Source organism: Theropithecus gelada, chromosome 1 (genome assembly GCF_003255815.1).
Source record: "Theropithecus gelada isolate Dixy chromosome 1, Tgel_1.0, whole genome shotgun sequence".
Classification (NCBI taxonomy): domain Eukaryota; kingdom Metazoa; phylum Chordata; class Mammalia; order Primates; family Cercopithecidae; genus Theropithecus; species Theropithecus gelada.
In genome coordinates this window covers 68,324,853-68,344,162 of record NC_037668.1, presented here as the reverse complement: position 1 = coordinate 68,344,162, position 19,310 = coordinate 68,324,853, and the positions used below count along the sequence as shown (strand labels likewise).

Below are 19,310 nucleotides of genomic sequence, written 5' to 3'. Positions count from 1 at the left end.
GACCTCAGGCTTCCCATCTGTGAAATTTGGGGGAGGGGTAGCCAACGTATCTCTTAAGATTTCAGGATTCTGTGACTCCCCGACTCAGGGTCTCACATTGGGTTAGACAAGTCTTATCTAAGAAGGCAAATTTGCTCCCAAATGGGTCTAAGTTTCCCTAAACTCTGAAAGAGGAGGGTTGGGGTCATGAGGAGGTAAGCCTCAGGCTGTGTGTTATGGAGTAGAGATATGAAGGCGAGAGAGCCCCCACAGACCCATCTGTCTTCTAATTGGGTTAGAGATGATGTAGAGTTAGGGGCCATGGACAGGGGGAGGCCCCACACACCAGCATTATTACCCAGGCCTGTGTGTGTGAGGTGGGTCAGACACCATTTGTGGGTTTTCATCAACATGTGTGATGAATGGGAGGGTTCAACTTCAAGTGTTACATGCAAAGATCATGTATCCATGACTTGACCGAAGGCGACAGAATACATCATGTGTACGTGTGACCAAGACCTGATAGGACCATTTGTGACTGTGTGACTGTGATATAAATATGCATGTAGCCTTGTGTATGAGATTACTGTGTTTATATATGTGATTGCTGCTGCTCGTGCATGTCTGCCTATGCCTCTCTTTGTGAAAAAAATATGTATGAGCTAATGTGACTCTGTGTGTGTGTGTATGAGAGAGACAGACAGACATATTGATGGTGTCAGGGATTCCGGTATCCCAGAAGCTGGGATGATTTCAGAAAAGACATTCTTCCTCGCCCTGCACCCTGTTCTCAGCCTGTTCCACCACCCACCCTCCCATCCACTAGTGATCCTAGACCTCTCAGCTTGCCCTCCTCCAGTAGGGACTTTCTGAAAGACAAGCAGACGAAGCAGGAGGAATAACGTCTTCCTTTTCCCAGGCTGGGGTCTTGAACATCCCCTCCCCAGCCCACCACTGGGTGTGGTGGGAGAGAATTGCCAAGGTAACCAGCTCCCTGCTCCCCACTGCTTTCAGGGGCTGTGCTGCCTGTCCTGCCCTGGCCTCCCCCTCCCTGTAGGCAACTCCACTCTTAATTCGCTTGGCCTCTAACCAGTGACAGCAAATGGTTCCTTTGGTGCAGTTCCTATCTGAGGGCCAGTTCCCTCCCCATCAAGCTGCTCCAGCTGCCAAGCTTCAGCGGGGGAAGTCCCTGCAAACCTTCAGCCCGTCTCCCCCGTCCACCCCCCAGGAGAAGAGGTGTCTAGAGGGACCACACTGCAATGCCGAGGAGGTTGCCATGGAAACCCAGGCAGGATGGTGTGCTGCTGGGAGAGGGAGAGTGTCCCATGCTCCCTGCAAGGCGGAGAGGGAGGCTAGGATATGGGGGTCGAGAGCCTCTGAACAGGAGGCACAGAGACACAGGGGTAAGCTCTCACAGGCCAGCTTCGGGCTTCTTCTGCAGACCTTTTCTCAAAGCCAAAGGCAATTTGGGTCAACCCAGCAGTCCCTCTCTGTCTTGTTTCCCTAATGGCCTGTCCAGCTCTCCACACATGTCCTCTCCATGTTCAGCCCCACCTAGAGAAGGCGGGTTTGTTTGAGAGTGGTCAGGCTTCCCATGGGGACTTTCCTATAGAGCCACCAGAGGTATGAGAGGTGAGTTGTGAGGTCCGGGTGTGATAGGGTCTGAGGGTGCCTGAAAGAGGGAAAGTCAGTCTGAGAATCCCAGAGAAGATGAACTTTCCAGAAGAGAGTGGGAGGAGACACACTTAACTTTTGGGGCAAGGGCTGAAATTGAGCGGGAAGGTGGGCGTCAGGGGAGCCTCATGAGGGTGAGGCACGGGCCCGGCTGCAGATCTGTGGCTCTGCCTGGTGGCGCCATCATGACTCTGTCTGCAGCCATCTTTCTAGTCTGCTTTGTCAGCGTCAGTGTCCTGAGCAGGGCCAGCTCTGAGGTCAGCTCAGCCATGCCCCTGCCTCCAGTCAGAGCCCTGCTCATCCTCCCCATCAACCCCCCCATGCCAAGAGAGTGACTTTGGCAGGACTCTTAAGAGAAGCCCCATTCATAATCTGACCTTGTTCCCTCTCTGTGCTTGGGGTGGGGGGGTGGTCACAGAAGGGGCCACCAAGAAGCTGCGCAGCAACATCCGCCGGAGCACGGAGACGGGCATCGCGGTGGAGATGCGGAGCCGGGTCACGCGCCAGGGCAGCCGGGAGTCCACCGATGGAAGCACCAACAGCAACAGCTCCGACGGCACGTGCGTGCAGCCCCGTGCTGTGGTCCCCTCCCTCCTCCTCGGTCCTCCAGTCACAGAGCCACTGGGCAGGGTGGGAAAGCCTCCCTGTTTTGTTTCCAACTAAAATGTCTGGGTCCTCTGTGTCTCTGCCTTCCTTCATACCTCTCCCCTCAACACTCTGCGTGGACCCCAGGTCTTCCATCGCTCCCATTGGAATATCCAGATATCCAGGAGCTATCAGTTCCTTCTGTATGTTTCAGGAAGAGACCCTTACCTCCCATCTCCCACCACCCACACACTGCCCTGCTCCAGAGGAAAGAGTGGAAAGGAAAATGTGGCCCTAAAATCCTTTTAAATCTAAAACCATTGTTGTGACCCAGATGAGTGGCGTCTCTCAAGGAGGCTTGCTTAGAGCTGAGGGAAGGAGATTGGACTAGATCAGTGTTTTTCAAACCATGGATGGTGACTCATAGACAGGAAATAAAATAGGTTTAGTGGGTCAAAACCAGCATTAGAAAAAGAAACAGGCATATCTTATGAAGTAAGGATAAATTGCCTTGCGAATTTTTGTTTCCATTTTTTATGTATAGATGCACACAGATCTGTCCTGGGTCATGATGTTAAATCTTTCTTACATGTAGGTTGCATTAAAAAATTTGAAAGTCACTGGGTTAGATATTCCCACAGATCTCTTCCAAGTCTATGAAATTATAGTTGTATGACTAAGATTTTCTGCTTCTGCTTCAAGGCCCAGTGACTTCTAGGCTCAGGACTCTGTGGCTCCATTGTTTGAGATTCAGTGATTGTGTGCCTCACTGCTGCACCTACTTCCATGAATGCGAGTACTCTCAAGCATTTATTACATCTTCCCATGTGCAGAGCACGCCTGGGCATCTCAGATAGGTCATTCTTACACTGGGATCTGCCGGCTGTGATTAGACCAGGAACAGTGATCTCTTTTTTTTTTTTTTTTTTCTTTAGAGCCGGGGTCTCACTCTGTTGCCCAGGCTGGAGTGCAGTGGCGCGATCTCGGCTCACTGCAAGCTCCGCCTCCCGGATTCACACCATTCTCCTGCCTCAGCCTCCCGAATAGCTGGGACTACAGGCACCTGCCACCACGCCTGGCTAATTTTTTTTTTTTTTCCCCGAGACGGAGGCTCGCTCTGTCACCCAGGCTGGAGTGCAGTGGCGTGATCTCGCTCACTGCAACCTCCACCTCCCGGGTTCACGCCATTCTTCTGCCTCAGCCTCCTGAGTAGCTGGGACTACAGGCACCTGCCATCATGCCTGGCTAATTTTTTGTATTTTTAGTAGAGACGTGTTCACCGTGTTAACCAGGATGGTCTTGATCTCCTGACCTCGTGATCCGCCCCCCTCAGCCTCCCAAAGTGCTGGGATTACAGGCGTGAGCCACTGTGCCCAGCCTTTTTTTTTTTTTTTTTTTTGAGACAGGGTTTCACTCTCACAGTGTAGGCGGGCTGGATTGCAACAATGGCGTGATGTCCACTCACTGCACCCTCCGCCTCCCAAGCTCAAGTGATTCTCCTGCATCAGCCTCAGGAGTAGCTGGGACTACAGGTGTACACCAATGCACCCCGCTAATTTTTGTAGAGACGGAATTTTGCCGTGCTGCCCAGGCTGGTCCTGAACTCCTGAGCTCAAGCGATCCACCCGCCTCAGCCTCCCAAAGTGCTGGGATTACAGGCGTGAGCCACCACGCCTGGCCTTGTTTTTCCTTTCTCGTTTCTTGAGACGGAGTTTTGCTCTTGTTGCCCACGCTGGAGTGTAGTGGCGCAATCTCGGCTCACCGCAACCTCTGCCTCCCGGGTTCAAGTGATTCTCTTGCCTCAGCCTCCTGAGTAGCTGCAATTACAGGCATGCGCCACCACACCCAGCTAATTTTGGATTTTTAGTAGAGAGGTGGTTTCTCCATGTTGGTCAGGCTGGTCTCAAACTCCCGACCTCAGTTGATTCGCCCGCCTCGGCCTCCCAAAGTGCTGGGATTACAGGCGTGAGCCACTGCACCCAGCCTAACAGTTACAGCAACCCTGAGGGTCGTGGGTACTACCACTATCTCCATTTTACAAGTGGAGAAACAGGGAGAGGAGGAGGGTGAGGCACCTTACCCAAGGTCACAGCTATTAAGTGGTGATGGCGTCAGAATTGGAATTAAGGCCGTTTGATTCCATGACCTGTGTTCACAATCTCCACGCTATATCCAGCTCCTAAAATTATGTGACCTTGAGAGTCTTTAAGTTTCTTTATTTAACCTTCTCAGATATCATTGTCCTAAGAATGTGATATTAGGCTGTTGTTGACCATGGTCAATAAAAGTGGGGCCTTGAAGCCCCTCCCCGTGGGGTGAGGTTGGGCCTAGTCAGGGAGAAACACAGGCTGTCTCTGACAAGCATACACAGCCTACTTTTTCCTCCCTGCCTGCCACTAGACAAGGGAGACTCAAGGCCAAACTATCTAGTAGGAGATTCTTCCTTGGATAGCCTTTTATCTCTGCAGCCAGCAGCCTGGGCCTTTCTAGGAGATGTTAGACCTTTGTTCTATCATAGCCCCTGAGGGTTGGCAGGGCCAGCCCTCCCTCATCTGTCCTTTCTCAGCTGGCCACACCCAGAACATCTAGACTGGAGCACAAGAGAAAAGTAGCACGTTTCCCTTGATGATAACAACAGCAGCAACCAGAACTATCATTTAGTGTTTTCTGTTTGTCTGAAACTTTCCATCTGCCCTAATCCTCAACATATAAAATCCTCAACATATATATAAAAAAAAAAAAAAGACGATGAGTTGGGCATCGTCTCTGTTTTGCAGGCAAGGCAATCTTACCTTTTGGAGCCTCTGTTTTCTCATCTGTAAGACTGGATAATAGCTCCTACCACACAGAGTGGTTATAAGGATTAAATGATATAACACCTGTAGAACTTTTAATACACCACTAGCGCCTGGCCAGCTACCAATCACTGTCAGCTTTTCTTGTTACTGTTTCTAGACCCCCCCACAGTCATGGAACAATCACCATCCACCATCACTTGCCATTCACCTCAACCCTGTAGTTGTGTTATTTTGGTCTTAGCTGCTATTCTGGGCACCACCTCATGTTTGACATGGATTTCAAACTTACAGTCAACTCAGACCTCAGTTCTTTTTTTTTTTTTTTTGAGATGGAGTCTCTCTCTGTCGCCCAGGCTGGAGTGCAGTGGCCGGATCTCAGCTCACTGCAAGCTCCGCCTCCCGGGTTCATGCCATTCTCCTGCCTCAGCCTCCCGAGTAGCTGGGACCACAGGCGCCCGCCACCGTGCCCGGCTAGTTTTTTTTTTTTTTTTTTTTTGTAGTTTTAGTAGAGACGGGGTTTCACTGTGTTCGCCAGGATGGTCTCGATCTCCTGACCTCATGATTCACCCGTCTCGGCCTCCCAAAGTGCTGGGATTACAGGCTTGAGCCACCGCGCCTGGCTAGACCTCAGTTCTTATAACTTGTTCTGGGCATTGAAATTTCTGAACTTTGTCTCTGGTTCTTAGCATTGTCATGCCCTAGTGAGGACACAGGTATCCAGCAAGCCCTGCCTTGTAAGGGTCACTTCAGAAGTCCCTGGAGCTTAAGGATTAAATAGCATCATTATGTTATTGTTATTAGTTTATTTTCTCAAGTGACATCAAAATATTTTTCTTTAGTATGCAGAAATGAACAGTTGTTCATTTCCCAGAGTAGTGCAATCATACTGTGTAGAGAAGAAACTGAGGCACAGAGGGACATGCCCAGGGCCCCAGGGGCAGAGCATGGCAGCCTGCCACTATACTTTGATCCTCAGGTTGCCCTGACACCCTCATGCATCCTTCTGCCTCCTCCTGCAGGTTCATCTTCCCCACCACCCGTCTGGGGGCTGAAAGCCAGTTCAGCGATTTCCTGGATGGGCTGGGACCAGCTCAGATTGTGGGGCGACAGACACTGGCAACACCACCCATGGGTGAGTCTTATTGAGGGCAGGTTGAGTGGGGGTAATGGTGACCATGAGACAGGAAGGGTGAGCTCAGTGGGGGCCCTTCATTGGCCATTGTAGAGTTTATTCTATCACCAATTCTGTGATCTTAAGCAAGTTACTTCCCTTCTTTGAGCCTCAGTCTCCTCATCTTTAAAATGGGAATGATAATACCCACTTGAGTTCTATGATCTAACAATACTTTACTGAGCTCCTGTTAGATGCTTTGCATGAGGTATTTCAATTTACTGCTTAGGAACTGTGGCTTATTTGACTTATACCCAACAGTGCCTGGCACCTAGAGGCCCTTTAGTCATTTTCTTATCACTCTTCCTTGCAGCTAGGAAGTATAGTTGGCCCTCTGTATCCATGGGTTCTGTGTTTGTGGATTCAACCAACCTTGGATAGAAAATATTTAGGGAAAAAAATTCCACAAAGTTGCAAAAAGCAAAACTTGATTTGCTGTGTGCCAAGTACTACCCCGAATCCATGCAAATGAAGTGATATGTAGGCTTTGTGTTAGGTATTATAAGTACAGTCATTTTCAGTGTGTGAATATCACAGAGCGTACTTACACAAACCTAGATGGTATGTGTGTGTATATATATTTTTTAATTTATATGTATTTTTTCACATGGAAAACCATATATCCTAGCACCATTACTGAATATCAATCATTTCCCCTATTTGATCTGCAATGCCAATATCAAGTACCATATATCAGGTTTCTATATATGCTCCATTATAATCTTATGGGCCCATTGTCATGTATATGATGCATTGTCGATTGAAATGTCATTATGCGGCACACCAGTGTAATCTAGAGATGATTGAAAGTATACAGAAGAAGCTGGTTGCAGTGGCCTGTGCCTGTATTCCCAGCTACTCAGGAGGCTAAGGCTGGAGGATTGCTTGAGCCCAGGAGTTTGAGACCAGCCTAGGCAATATAGTGAGACCCTGTCTCAAAAACTAAATAAAATAAAGCATATAAGAGGATGTGCATAGATTATATGCAAACACTATGCTATTTTTATTATTTTATTTTATTTTTGAGATGAAGTCTCACTCTGTTGCCCAGGCTGGAGTGCACTGGCGTGATCTTGGCTCACCATAACCTAACCTCCACCTCCCAGGTTCAAGTGATTCTCCTGCCTCAGCCTCCTGAGTAGCTGAGATTACAGGCATGTGCCACCATGCCCAGCTAATTTTTGTATTTGTAGTAGAGACGGGGTTTCACTGTATTGGCCAGGCTAGTCTCGAACTCCTGACTTCACGTGACGCATCCACCTCGGCCTCCCAAAGTACCAGGATTACAGGCATAAGCCACTGTGCCTGGCTGCCATTTTATTATTTATTTATTTATTTTGAGATGGAGTCTCGCTCTGTCACCAGGCTGGAGTGCAGTGGCACGATCTTGGCTCACTGCAACCTCCACCTCCCAGGTTCAAGCAATTCTCCTGCCTCAGCCTCCCAAGTAGCTGGGACTACAGGCACACACTGCCATGCCTGGCTAAATTTTTTTCTTTGTATTTTAGTAGATATGGGGTTTCACCATGTTGCCCAGGCTGGTCTTGAACTCCTGAGCTCAGGCAATCCACCTGCCTTGGCCTCCCAGCTGCCATTTTATATTAGAGACTGGAGCATCCAAGGATTTTGATATCCCTGGGTGGGAGCAGGGTAGGGTTCTGGAACCAATCCCCCATGGATACTGAGGGATGATGGTACTTCCTGAAGCCTACGTTTGGTCCTGTTAGCTTCAGTCTGGCCTATTTCATGAGCTCTCAGACAGAGCCTCCCTGCCTCCTCCCTCCCTTAGGTGTTGGCTGTGTTGGCTTCCAGCAGCTCCTCCCCGGGATAACTCCTCCACAGGTGCCTCCTCGCCTCCACCCCTTTCCCCTCAGTCTGACCTGAGCAGCGCCTGACTCACATGTCCCCACTCAGCCCCCATCAGGACAGTGCTGAGCCTTTGACCCTCCCAGCAAATGAGGAAGCCGAGTGCAGTGTCCTGCTGTGAGTCATGCAGTGGAGCTGGAGTTCCATTCCAGGCCAGGACTCCTTCCACTGCAATGCCCTCAAAAGCTCCTGCCCAGGAGCTCCTGCCTGATGGAACAGGAGTTGATAGGGACCCTCAGACGGTGAGGGTCAGCCGAAAGCAAGGGCTGGGAATTAGCCAAATCCAATTCAAGGGCTGGAACCTTGTTTTCAGTCTCTTAAGGGTCTGGGGAGCCTGCTTTTCACAGCCCTAGACCCAGCCACAGGCTGGGCAGCAGTGAGAGGGGGCAGCCACTTCCACAAGGCTAATGTGCCATGGCAGCCAGGACCATTTGTGTGTGGTACCCCCTGGTATCAGACCAGGGAAGGACAGGTTTGCCTCATTCACCTCATTAGTGATGTTACGGTGAGACCTGGAGATTAATTCCCAAGGCCTTCCCTTCTCCCTTCCCCACAAGGAGGTCAGGAATAGCTGGATGGAGGTGGATGAATTCCAGGATGTCTCTTGAAATTAGTAAACCCACCAGGCGCGGTGGCTCACCCCTGTAATCCCAGCACTTTGGGAGGCTGAGGCGGGCGGATCACAAGGTCAGGAAATCGAGACCATCCTGGCTAACACAGTGAAACCCCATCTCTACTAAAAATACAAAAAATTAGCCGGACACGGTGGCGGGCGCCTGTGGTCCCAGCTACTTGGGAGGCTGAGGCAGGAGAATGGCGTGGGCCCGGGAGGTGGAGGTTGCAGTGAGGTGAGATCGCGCCACTGCACTCCAGCCTGGGCGACAGAGCAAGACTCCGTCTCAAAAAAAAAAAAAGAAATTAGTAAACCCCCATCTTCCCTAGTATACAAATACAAAAATTGCATGATGGCTCAGAGAATCTAAAAATGGGTGACTGAATTCAAAGTCTGGCCCATTTGATTCTTCTGGACCAGGCTTATGATTCTGCACCCCTGTAAAGGACTTCACTTTGTTCTGAGTGACAGACTACTACATAATTCCAAATTCTGCCAACCAATGTTGAACAAAGCTAAGAGTTCCTAGAAATCAGGTAACTGCCATAAGTCCACACACAGACCTTGCCCCAGCTGGATAATCCATTCTATGGGAGTACAGTGAAGATTTCTCAGCTGTCCACACCCAGAAAGTCTGCTGGCCTTCCCTGCCTCCACTGGTAATGCACTAGCAGACCCTTGTTGCCAGATAGTGCCTCGTGTGTTCTTTCTTTCTTTCTTTCTTTTTTTTTTTTTTTTTTTTTTTTTTGAGACAGAGTCTCCCTCTGTTGCCTAGGCCAGAGTGCTGTGGTGTGATCTTGGCCTACTACAGCCTCCGCCTCCTGGGTTCAAGTGATTCTCCTGCCTCAGCTTCCCAAGTAGCTGGGACTACAGGTGCACACCACCATGCCTGGCTAATTTTTTGTACTTTTAGTAGAGATAGGTTTCACCATGTTAGCCAGGATGGTCTCAATCTTCTGACCTCGTGATCCGCCTGCCTCGGCCTCCCAGAGTGCTGGGATTACAAGTGTGAGCCACCGCACCCGGCCTCAAATGGATGTTCTTTCAACACAGATGTATGGAGACGTGAAGAACAGCCACTGAGCCCACAGCCTCCCCTGTCTTCCTGACACAGGAAGCTCTGTCCCCAAGTTTGCTATTCTGCTCAGTAAAACAGGAGCCTCCCAGTTAGCCAGACACAGACGGGGGTTTGGCAGCCATCTGTTGTTACCCAGTCATGGCCCTGATGGTCATGCCCCCACCCCACCCCACCCTAAGGGGCCTATCAAAGGGCCCTCAGCTGCTTTAAAGTGGTCTCCCGAGAGCAGTTCTGACCCATGTGGTTGGTGCCATCTTGTTCCCTTTCTAGTGATCATGTAGCCTCCTCCACAGGCTGGCATTCAGCACAGCAGCTGGCTGGCCTGCCCCTTGGTCTGGCCCTGCCTGGACTCACCCTCTTCTTCCTTTCAGGAGATGTGCACATTGCCATCATGGACCGCAGTGGCCAGCTGGAGGTGGAAGTGATTGAAGCTCGGGGCCTGACCCCCAAACCAGGCTCCAAATCCCTCCCAGGTGAGGGATTTTGGAAATGGGGTCCTGACAGGGAGGGGCATAGAGCCGAGCTCTGGGTCTAGCAGGTCCTCAGCTCCCTCTGCCTTAAATCGGGATTCTTGACAGTAGGGTCACAGCTTGCCTGGAAGGCCAGTGACTAGGGTGGGGAGTAAAGGAGGATAGAGGAACCAGTACTTGAGTCACCTCTTCTGCCTGCTGTTCATTGGCTGGCTCATTCCATGCATCCTGCTCACCTCCAAGATCACCTGGCAGTTACGGGATGGGCAGGCCATAGCTGTCTGTTCTGGACCCCTCCCTGTCATACATTCTCTCCTCCCTTAGCCACCTATATCAAGGTTTACCTGCTGGAGAATGGGGCCTGCTTGGCCAAGAAGAAGACAAAGATGACCAAGAAGACCTGTGATCCCCTGTACCAGCAGGCTCTGCTCTTTGACGAGGGACCCCAGGGCAAGGTGCTGCAGGTGGGTGTCACAGGGCGAGTAGGGCAGGGTGGACTCACAGACTGGAAGTTGTAATTTGAAGTTTTTCATTTATGATTCATCCTGTGCCAGGTGCTGTGGTAGGTGCATTAATTTGCATTATTCATTTACTTTCACAACCCTGTGAGGTATTCTTGTCCCCAGCTGATTCATAAGGAAACCAAGGTTTTGGGGGTAACCAAATTGCTCCCTAGGTTGCACAGCTGGTAGGTAGAACCAGGACACATGTGACCACTGCCTCCTCCTTCCCCTAGTGCTAATGTTCATTGCACATCAGGTCTGTGCCAAGCCTTGTGTTAGGTGCTTTCCAAGCACGACCTCACTTCATCCTGCAGATGATCAGGTGGAGTAGGTGTGATTCTCTCCACTTTACGGAAACAGAGTCTCTTACAGATGAAGTCACTTGCTTGGGGTGAGCCTAGGCCAGGTGACTCTCATCCCAAATACCTGAAAGCAACAAAGGCCTTCTGCACACTTGGTATTGTTAGCCCTTCTCAACAGTCCTGGGAGGGAGGGATCTTCATGCTCATTTCATAGATGAACCTGAGGTCATGTGGGGATAAAGCACAGTGGGGGATCAGTCTCTGGGCTCAGTCGTAAGTTCAGATTCCAGCTCAGCACTCATTAGCCATGGGTAGATGTTGTGACGATTAAACAGAGGAGTGCATGTAGGGAGCCTTACATAGTGCCTGCCACATAAACAGCTACTCTCTAAGTATTAACGGCCATGGTGGCGGCTGCTGATCTTGCCTGAGGCCATGAAGGCGACAGAGAGGAGGCTAGAGCCAGGGACTGTCTGGGCCATTCAACTTCTCATCTAGGGCTGTTCCTCCGGGCTGAGATGGTTCTGTGGCAAGGGGCCTTGGAATTGTAAATTGAAACTGCAGAGCCAGACACGGTGGCTCACACCTATAATCCTAGAGACTTGGAAGGCTGAGGCAGGAGGATCATTTGAGCCCAAGAGTTTGAGACCAGCCTGGCAACATAGCAAGATCCCATCTCTAAAAAATGAAAAAAAAAAAAAATTAGCTGGTCATGGTGGCCTGTGCCAGTAATCCCAGCTACTCGAGGTGCTGAGGCAGGAGGATTGCTTGAGCCCAGGAGGTCAAGGCTGCAGTGAGCTATGATTATGCCACTGTACTCCAGCCTGGGTGACAGAGCGAGACCCTGTCTCTTAAAAATTAAAAATAAAAAAGAACTGCAGAACCCTAGGCTTTGGGGAATGGGAAGAATAATCTTTGGTGTCTGCTTAGAAAAGGATTCACCAGTGAAAACATAAGTTTGAAAATCACTGAGCGAATCCATTCCTCTCTCCCAGTGGTGTGGCTGGAAACACAGGTCCAGTGAGGGCATGGAGCTTACACAAGTCCCATGGCAAGCCAGCAGCACAGCTAGAGCTATGGCCAGGTCCTGAACTCTCAGTCTGCCCCTTCCTGGGGAAGGCTGTGATCTGAAATGCTGAGAGGCTCTGGAGTCACACGCCGGGGTCCTAATCCAAGCTCTGCCACAAGTTACTCTGCAACTTTAGGTTAGCTAATTAACCTTTCTGAGCTACAGTTTCCTCCGTGGAAATAATGATACAGAGCACCCCTACCTACGTGACTTGTTATAACAATTGGAAGAAAGAATCTAGGTAAAATCCATAGGATCGTATCTAACACACCTCAAGTGCTCAGTAAATTATTGTGTGAAATCAGTCTGAGTTCTGGCTCCCTCTGTTCCATCTGTACCCTGCTGAAACTTGTAGGTTCCCGGGCCTGCTGCACAGTCCCGGAGTCAGGGAGGTGGCTCACTCCCTCCCTCTCTTCTTCCTGGCAGGTGATTGTCTGGGGAGACTATGGCCGCATGGACCACAAGTGCTTCATGGGCATGGCCCAGATCATGCTGGACGAGCTGGACCTGAGCGCCGCGGTCACCGGCTGGTACAAACTCTTCCCCACCTCCTCAGTGGCAGACTCCACACTCGGATCCCTCACGAGGCGCCTGTCCCAGTCTTCCCTGGAGAGTGCCACCAGCCCCTCATGCTCTTAAGGATGTCAGGAAGAGGCCAGGATGGTGGTGTGGGGAGGGGTGCCTGCTGGCCCCATGTCCTCCCCTGTACATAGTCTTCGTGTCTTTCTGGACCCCTTGTCCTGCTGCATGCCTGTTGGCTACTGGGCTCATCCCAGCTGGCAGTGGAGACTGTAGTGTGTGCGTGTGTGCGTGTGTTCATGTGTGTGTGTGTACGTGACCACGTTCTATCTGTTCATTTGTCTGGGTATAGTCACTCCTGGTGACGACTTGGGCTGATATGTCTCCACGTCTCTTTGTATCTTGTTGAAAAGAAACCCAAAGGAGTGTTGTGTGGACACGACTCACCCTGAGGAGTCTCCAGTGGTGGAAGTGGGGCACGCGGCCACTGGTCGGTGCTGTCTGGTCCTGGGCCCGGGGCAGAGCCTGTGTGTTCTCCACCTGTGCCTGCTCCTGGTGGTCTCTGCTTTGTTTTCTGTCTTGTCTTTTGTTCCACTCTTGACTCTCCTGGCTCTGCCACTGTTTTCTGAGGAATGTAGCATCCGCTGCAGCTGGCCACACGGAAGGCCCTCTGGGAACCCCACCCCACCAGAGCCGCTCCGGCAGCTCTTCCTGCCACTGAATGCGTTCTGCAGCATGTAGCATGCCCACCTAGCTCCCTGGCCAGGGCCCTGGGGAGGCAGAGGGTACCCGGGGGGGGGGGCAGCGGGCTGAGGGCTTAGAAATGACTTTCTCTGTGCAGCTGGAACCGCCTCCTTCCTCCAGTGAAGCACGAGGTCTTGGTTCCAGGGTTCCTGGCCAGGTGCCCCCTTAGCATTCGTTCTTCATCTCCTGTCTCTTCAAGCCTCCCAACTCCGCCAAGCTGAAGGAGCTCTGCCGGTGGGCCTGGGCAGGCAGCCGCAAGAGGGCATGTTATCTGCTAAAGCAGACAGTCCTCCTGAGGCCCTGAGGGTGGTCCTGACCCCCTTGGGGCTCATTCCTGGTGGGCATGACTCGGTAAGGAGGTGCTGTGGGTAGGGCTGTTTGCCGGAATAAGGAAGGCTGAGGCTGACTTATTCCCCGCCACTGCTGAGGATCCCGTCTGGCATTTGGGGATTCGCTGCATGAAGTTGTTCATTTGGGGCTCCAGTTTTTGTGCATTTCCAGACCAGGGTCCCTGTCTGGGAGCTCAGACTCAGCTGGGCTCCAGCAGCCTGGCTCCGGACTCTCGTCTGCCACCATCACCAGCTCTGTCTAAGCAATACTTCCCCCTCCCCCGAGCCTCCCTGCTCTCCTGTGCCCCACTGCTGCCCTCTGCAGAGCCATCTGCTCCAGGCACTCACCTGCCTCTGCTTGCTTTCTCACCCATGTCTGGCTGGAGCTTCTCACAGCCACTCAAACCCTAACTTGATTTGACAACTGGGCCCTATTGGTGGGGACCATTGCCTGGACTGGACCCTGTGAAATCTGTCCCGTGGGAATCCTGAAGTCTGACTCAGGAATGCCCAGACCTGTCCCTGTCCCTCCTCAGCTCTAGGGTGAAAGGCAAGAGGTTGCTCAGGAGATGGACAGAGCAGCCCTTGGGTTTGTATCTGGTAGGGAAGAAAGCAGCAGGACAGTGGAGGTGTGGGGAAGGTGCTCTTTCCACCTCTCCCCAGGCATTATCCCCAGGTGCTGAAATTGCTGTGGCCCCAGCACCTGAGGCAGGGATGCACTACCTGGGGTAGCAGTAGAAAGGTCTTGGGGCCTGAATGACTTGGGGCCTCCATTCATAACCAAAGTTGGAGGGGCATGGAGGCAGTGGCGGCTTGTGGATAGGCCATCTCAGCCCAAAGGGCCTCTTTGGCTGGCATGGTTCCGTGTTGGGTTGAAGCTAGAATCCTGTAACTCCTCCCAAGAAAGATAGGGGAAGAAGCCAGAACCCCACCTGGCCTGCCCACAGGACAAGAAGTGGGTAAGGGCAGGAAGGAAATGAACAGAGTTAGCTCCCAGGCTCCTGTCTCTGCCTGAGCCTCTATTCTTCTAGTATCAGAGAAGGGGGCCATTGGGTGCATAGAGATGGGAAGGAGGCCACTGGGCTGAGTTTTCTCTTTAGGCAGAAATGCTCTCCCCAGGCCCATTGCGTTCGTCAAGTTCTTAGAAATGGACAAAGGGCTCTGTCCTCCTCCATCCTAGTGGAGGATCAAGAAGGAAACTCCCTTGCAAAAGGGTATTTTAATCTGTTTATGATTTATTCACCTCTACAGCAGTCACTGTCAGAGTGGTGTGAAAATACTCTGCACCTTTGGGATAACAGGGTTGTTAGTGACCCACAGGACAGTAGAGACGTTTGCTGATGTAGCACTGAGTGGTGATACCCAGACCAGCAGTCACCCCAGGAAGTGGGGGCTACCCATACCCTCATTCCTCTGGTGGCGAGCTGCTTGCAGAGAGGCCTGCCACTGGGGGGTTCCAGGCCGTGGTGCCCCTTGCCTCTGGGGAAGGGTTAGCGCAGGGGAGGTTCTAGCTGGAGGAGGGGCCTGATGTGCTGGTAACTTGGGCTGACCTACCTACAATCCCCGGCTGCCAAAACTGCCCAGCAGTTGGGCCACTCCGCTCTTCCACCTCTCTAAAAGAAGGTAATTTCCTCCTCAAATCGACCTTGGGGAATTATTCTTTTAACCTTTTGCACCATATAAGTTCCTCATCCCCACCTGGATTTTACCCCATGAGGGTAAAGTTGTGCGAGGCTGACATGTCTGTGTGATGCAGTGTGGCTGGACTTAAGGGTCTGTTTCTCAGCATCCTGGATGCAGGGGCTTGTCTGAAAAGCCACTCTGGAGCTAGCCTGTCCCAGAAGAGGTGGATGTGCAGGTGTAACTCTTGGTATTTGCTGGGGTGGGGGAGCATCTGCTGTTTGAGGAGGGATGGTGGGGAAGGAAGGAACATGATCCCTCCAGAAGTCTCCCACCCTGGGGCCAAGTCACTGCCAGGTTCAGTGTCCTGGCTCCAAATGCCCCCTCACCCAGATGAAACCCTGCAGTGGTTACAGGAATGGAGCTCTTTGTCATTCCACCTCCTCTGGTCAGGCGAGGTTCACCGTGCATATGGCAGAGACAGGAGTGGCCCTGCAGTATGTTGGGTTGTGGGCAGGGACAGTGATGGATGACTCAGAGCGTCTGTCTTTGTATTTCTGCTCTGTTCATTCTGTCCTACTTTCTTCATAGACTCCTTTTCCCTGCAATGGGTCTTTGGTATGAAAAAGGCTCCAGTAAATGGAGCCAAGTCTTGGTTTGACAAGGGGAACTTGATCCTTCAGGGAAGAACCATCTCCAAAATCACTCCCCATCCGGTTTCTTCTACCACCCAATTCTACTAGGAAAGGAGCACTTAGGAGGCTCTTGGGATGCAGCAAGTCCTAGGCAATGCCAGCATTTCATGGGGGCTGAGGCAGAACCCAGGAGCTCCAAGAAAGACCACCCATAGAGCTCATTCCCCGTGGAATCACTGCCGGTTAGAACACTGAGGTCAAGCCAGTCCTCCCATGGTCATGCCACCCACCAGGGAAGCATCTCTGATCTCTTCTTTACTGCCAGCCTTGAGGAGAGCAGAAGCCTCCATTTTTAAAGACAACAAAGACCTCCAAGGGTACTTCTTTGGAAATGAAATGTAGCACAATCTTAGCCTATGTTACCAGGAGCCCTGACATGCAACCAGGGTCCCTATTCCATGCCCTGCTGCCCAGGAGACGCTGAGCTCCTCTTCCCCTGGGGTTCCAGCCCTCCCAATACCTCATATTCCCCATCTTCCTCAGCCCAGAAAGCAATGGGGCTTTAGTGATGCTCCTCTTTTGTATCTCTCTGGTTGCCTCTAGCACTGTGCAAACTCTGCAAGAAAGTGCTGCCTTTGCTTGATGTTGTAGATGAGTTGCCCTCCACCTGGCTGGAGAGATGGCACATCATTCAGGGCCAGAAGGTTGTCCAGCAGTGTTTCTGCAGTGGCTGCAGGGAGATGGAAAAGAAGAGGCCTGCTTCCCTGCCTCCTCCTACCTTTCTCTTCCACTCCTCAGAGTTTTCTTCTCCAGTATCCTGACACATAAAGAGATTCTTTAAAATGCTGCTTCTTCTACCGGACTGTCTTTCACTGAGTGGTCAGGGAGGAGATGAAAATGTGGACACATCCCCCCTGCCTTCTCCCTCAACCTTTTCACTCACGTCAGAAGAGGTTGGGGCAAAACAAAACAAGCATGATTGAAGAGCAGGGGAAGCCCACACAATCAGGTGAGGCCTGATGGGGGCTGGACTGGCCTGGTCTGGCTGGGAAAGGGTTCTTTTAAAAGCGTGCCTGAGCATCTCAGAGCAATGTCAGTGATGCCAAAGAGAGCAACTTGGCCTCCTTGGGCACCAACTCTGCCGGCTGAGTTGCACAAACGTGGCTCAGATGTTGGCATGTCCGACGGTGGGACCTTGTTCTCTGATAAAGGGCTTAATCTTTCCATGTAGCAAAGCAACTCTCCCTCCCTCCCCTCCCCCCAAACCCTGAGCTTGGGCTTGTGTGGGCCCAGCATGGCTGTGCCTGTGAGGGAAGCCACATCAGTGAGAGAAAGTTGCATTCTCTCAGGGGCCTAGACTGGCTTGGGGCAGGTGCTTGTTGAAAAGCATGAGTGTTTCTGCTTTGGGAAACCCTTCCAGGGCTCTGGCTGGAAACTTGGCCAGTAAGGACAGGGCCTTGGACCTCCCAAGGAGTTCACAATGATGCCAGGAAGGGTCCCTGAGCCTGGGTTCCAGTCAGCTTGGCTAACAGAATGGGGCCTGGGAATTCCAGGGGCAACTGAGCATCCACCCCATTAGCCAGTGATCTGGACGGGGACAGCTGGCTACAGGGAATCAAAGGCTGTTCTGTACAGTTTTGCCAGAAACTGTGACCTTGGGCAAGGCTCCTCACTTTTCTGGGCCTCAGCTTCCTCATCTGCAAAATGGGAGCATTAGCTCATCTCCCCATGGTTCCCTCCCGGTTTTAATTAAAAGTCTCTGATCCGGAGCACATGAGGGTTGCGAGCCTGGTGCACCTGGTTCCTGTCTCCGTGGGCTGGTTTCCTCCAGCCCCTGATGCCCAGGCTGGGCGCAGGCCCTCATCTGGTCCACGCCCAGATGCTGCCTCAGACAAGAACTCTGGGAATCCTAACAGAGTTTCTGCTTTCCTCTCTTCGTGGTTTGTCCTCCCTCTTTTATTCTCGTGTTATGATGAGACATAATGAAGGGTTGTCTACAATGGACAATTTTCAAGGTGCTGATGTGATGTCACAGCCTCAGCTACACCCTGAGTAGGTCAGTGTCCCCACCAGCAGATGAGGCTGGGTCTTTCCTCATTTCTGCTGCTGGGATGACATCAGCAGGAGAGTTGAAGATCTGAGAATTCTAAAGGAAATGTTCTCTGATGGGAGGAGAGAGGGAACTTATTTCCCTTCAAAGTAGTTTGCTTCTTAAGACCACTCCTTCCTCCAGACCACTCCTTCCAGAATGTCTTTAACCAGACATCATCTCAGAAGGCAGGGCGGCTGCTTCCTTAGGAAGAGTGGGCCTGATAGCTCAACCAACTCCTTTAGCATATAAACTCACAGAAGGCGAGAACCCCTTTTTTTAGACTTTCCAAATGCATCTTGCAAAGAGAGAGATAGCTGATAGGGACTGACAAGCACACTGTTTGGATAAGAAGCAATTAGCCTTTTATATCTGTGCTCTATACATTTTCTATGTGCAGCATCTTTCCTAACTTGTTGTGGTTCCCGGGTGGCAGGTGCACAGCTGGGAGGGACTGCCGGCTGTTTCGTACAACATTCTTGCCAATTCCCTTGAGGAGAAAATTCTTCACATGGCTTCTGCATGTACAGTATTTGGGCAGCAAAACATGATTAAAGTCAGTTTGAAAATGGTTTCATGTGTTGCTTTCTATAGATGGTTCTTCATTCTAGGAGGAAGAAAACAGGGTTCCAGGTGGCTAAAAAGAGGAGGAGGAGGATGCCTTGGTGGAGAGGCAGGGGAGAGCAGTACATTTCAGAAAAAAAGCATGAAACATATGGCCTGGGCCTCTGACTCCTGTTTGGGAACTCTGTGGTCACAGCAATGTTGCTGAGCCATGAACTCTGACGGGTCCAGGCAGTTTCCTGGCTCTGTCTCCCAGGTCCCCTGCTTCCAGGCCCTCAAAGCCTTCTATTTCCACAGACTCCACAAGGGATATCCAACAACAGAGGAAGGTAAGATTCAGCTAAGGCCACAGCTGTTGACCCACTGTTCCTTTCTTTCTGAGCTTTTGGATCCAGCATCTCTGCTCAGGCATTTGACTGGCTTATTGCAGCCACACCTGATACCAGCAGTAAACATAGCAGTTAACCTCTATGTGCTGCATCCTCCATCAGTCACTCATGCCTGGAGCGCCCATTGTCTTCCCTGTCTCATGGTGGAGCAGAACAGTATGTTAATATTTAGTCATTTCTGGGCAGATCCATTGTCCTCCTAGGGCTGGGTTTGGGGGGTACAGAAGATGGATAAAAGAAGTGTAGCATCGTCATGGCATGTGCTTGCTGGCACAAGGCTGGCACCCTCCTCCCAAGAGCCCTCCAGGGAACC

General features: G+C 51.4%; 1 protein-coding gene across 2 annotated transcripts in view; it reads left to right on the top strand.

Moving 5' to 3' along the window:
* Positions 1-18,617, top strand: part of RIMS3 (regulating synaptic membrane exocytosis 3) — a 46,890-nt gene extending 28,273 nt beyond the window's left edge. The window contains exons 4-8 of one of the 2 annotated variants that reach the window (XM_025389831.1): positions 2,072-2,213; positions 6,056-6,168; positions 10,136-10,237; positions 10,559-10,698; positions 12,535-18,617. In XM_025389831.1, the coding sequence (XP_025245616.1) occupies positions 2,072-2,213; positions 6,056-6,168; positions 10,136-10,237; positions 10,559-10,698; positions 12,535-12,747 (710 nt within the window). In that variant the 3' untranslated portion in view covers positions 12,748-18,617. The remainder of the gene's footprint in view (positions 1-2,071; positions 2,214-6,055; positions 6,169-10,135; positions 10,238-10,558; positions 10,699-12,534) is intronic. The other variant, XM_025389841.1, reaches the window with a different exon arrangement.
* Positions 18,618-19,310: the final 693 nt, after the last annotated feature.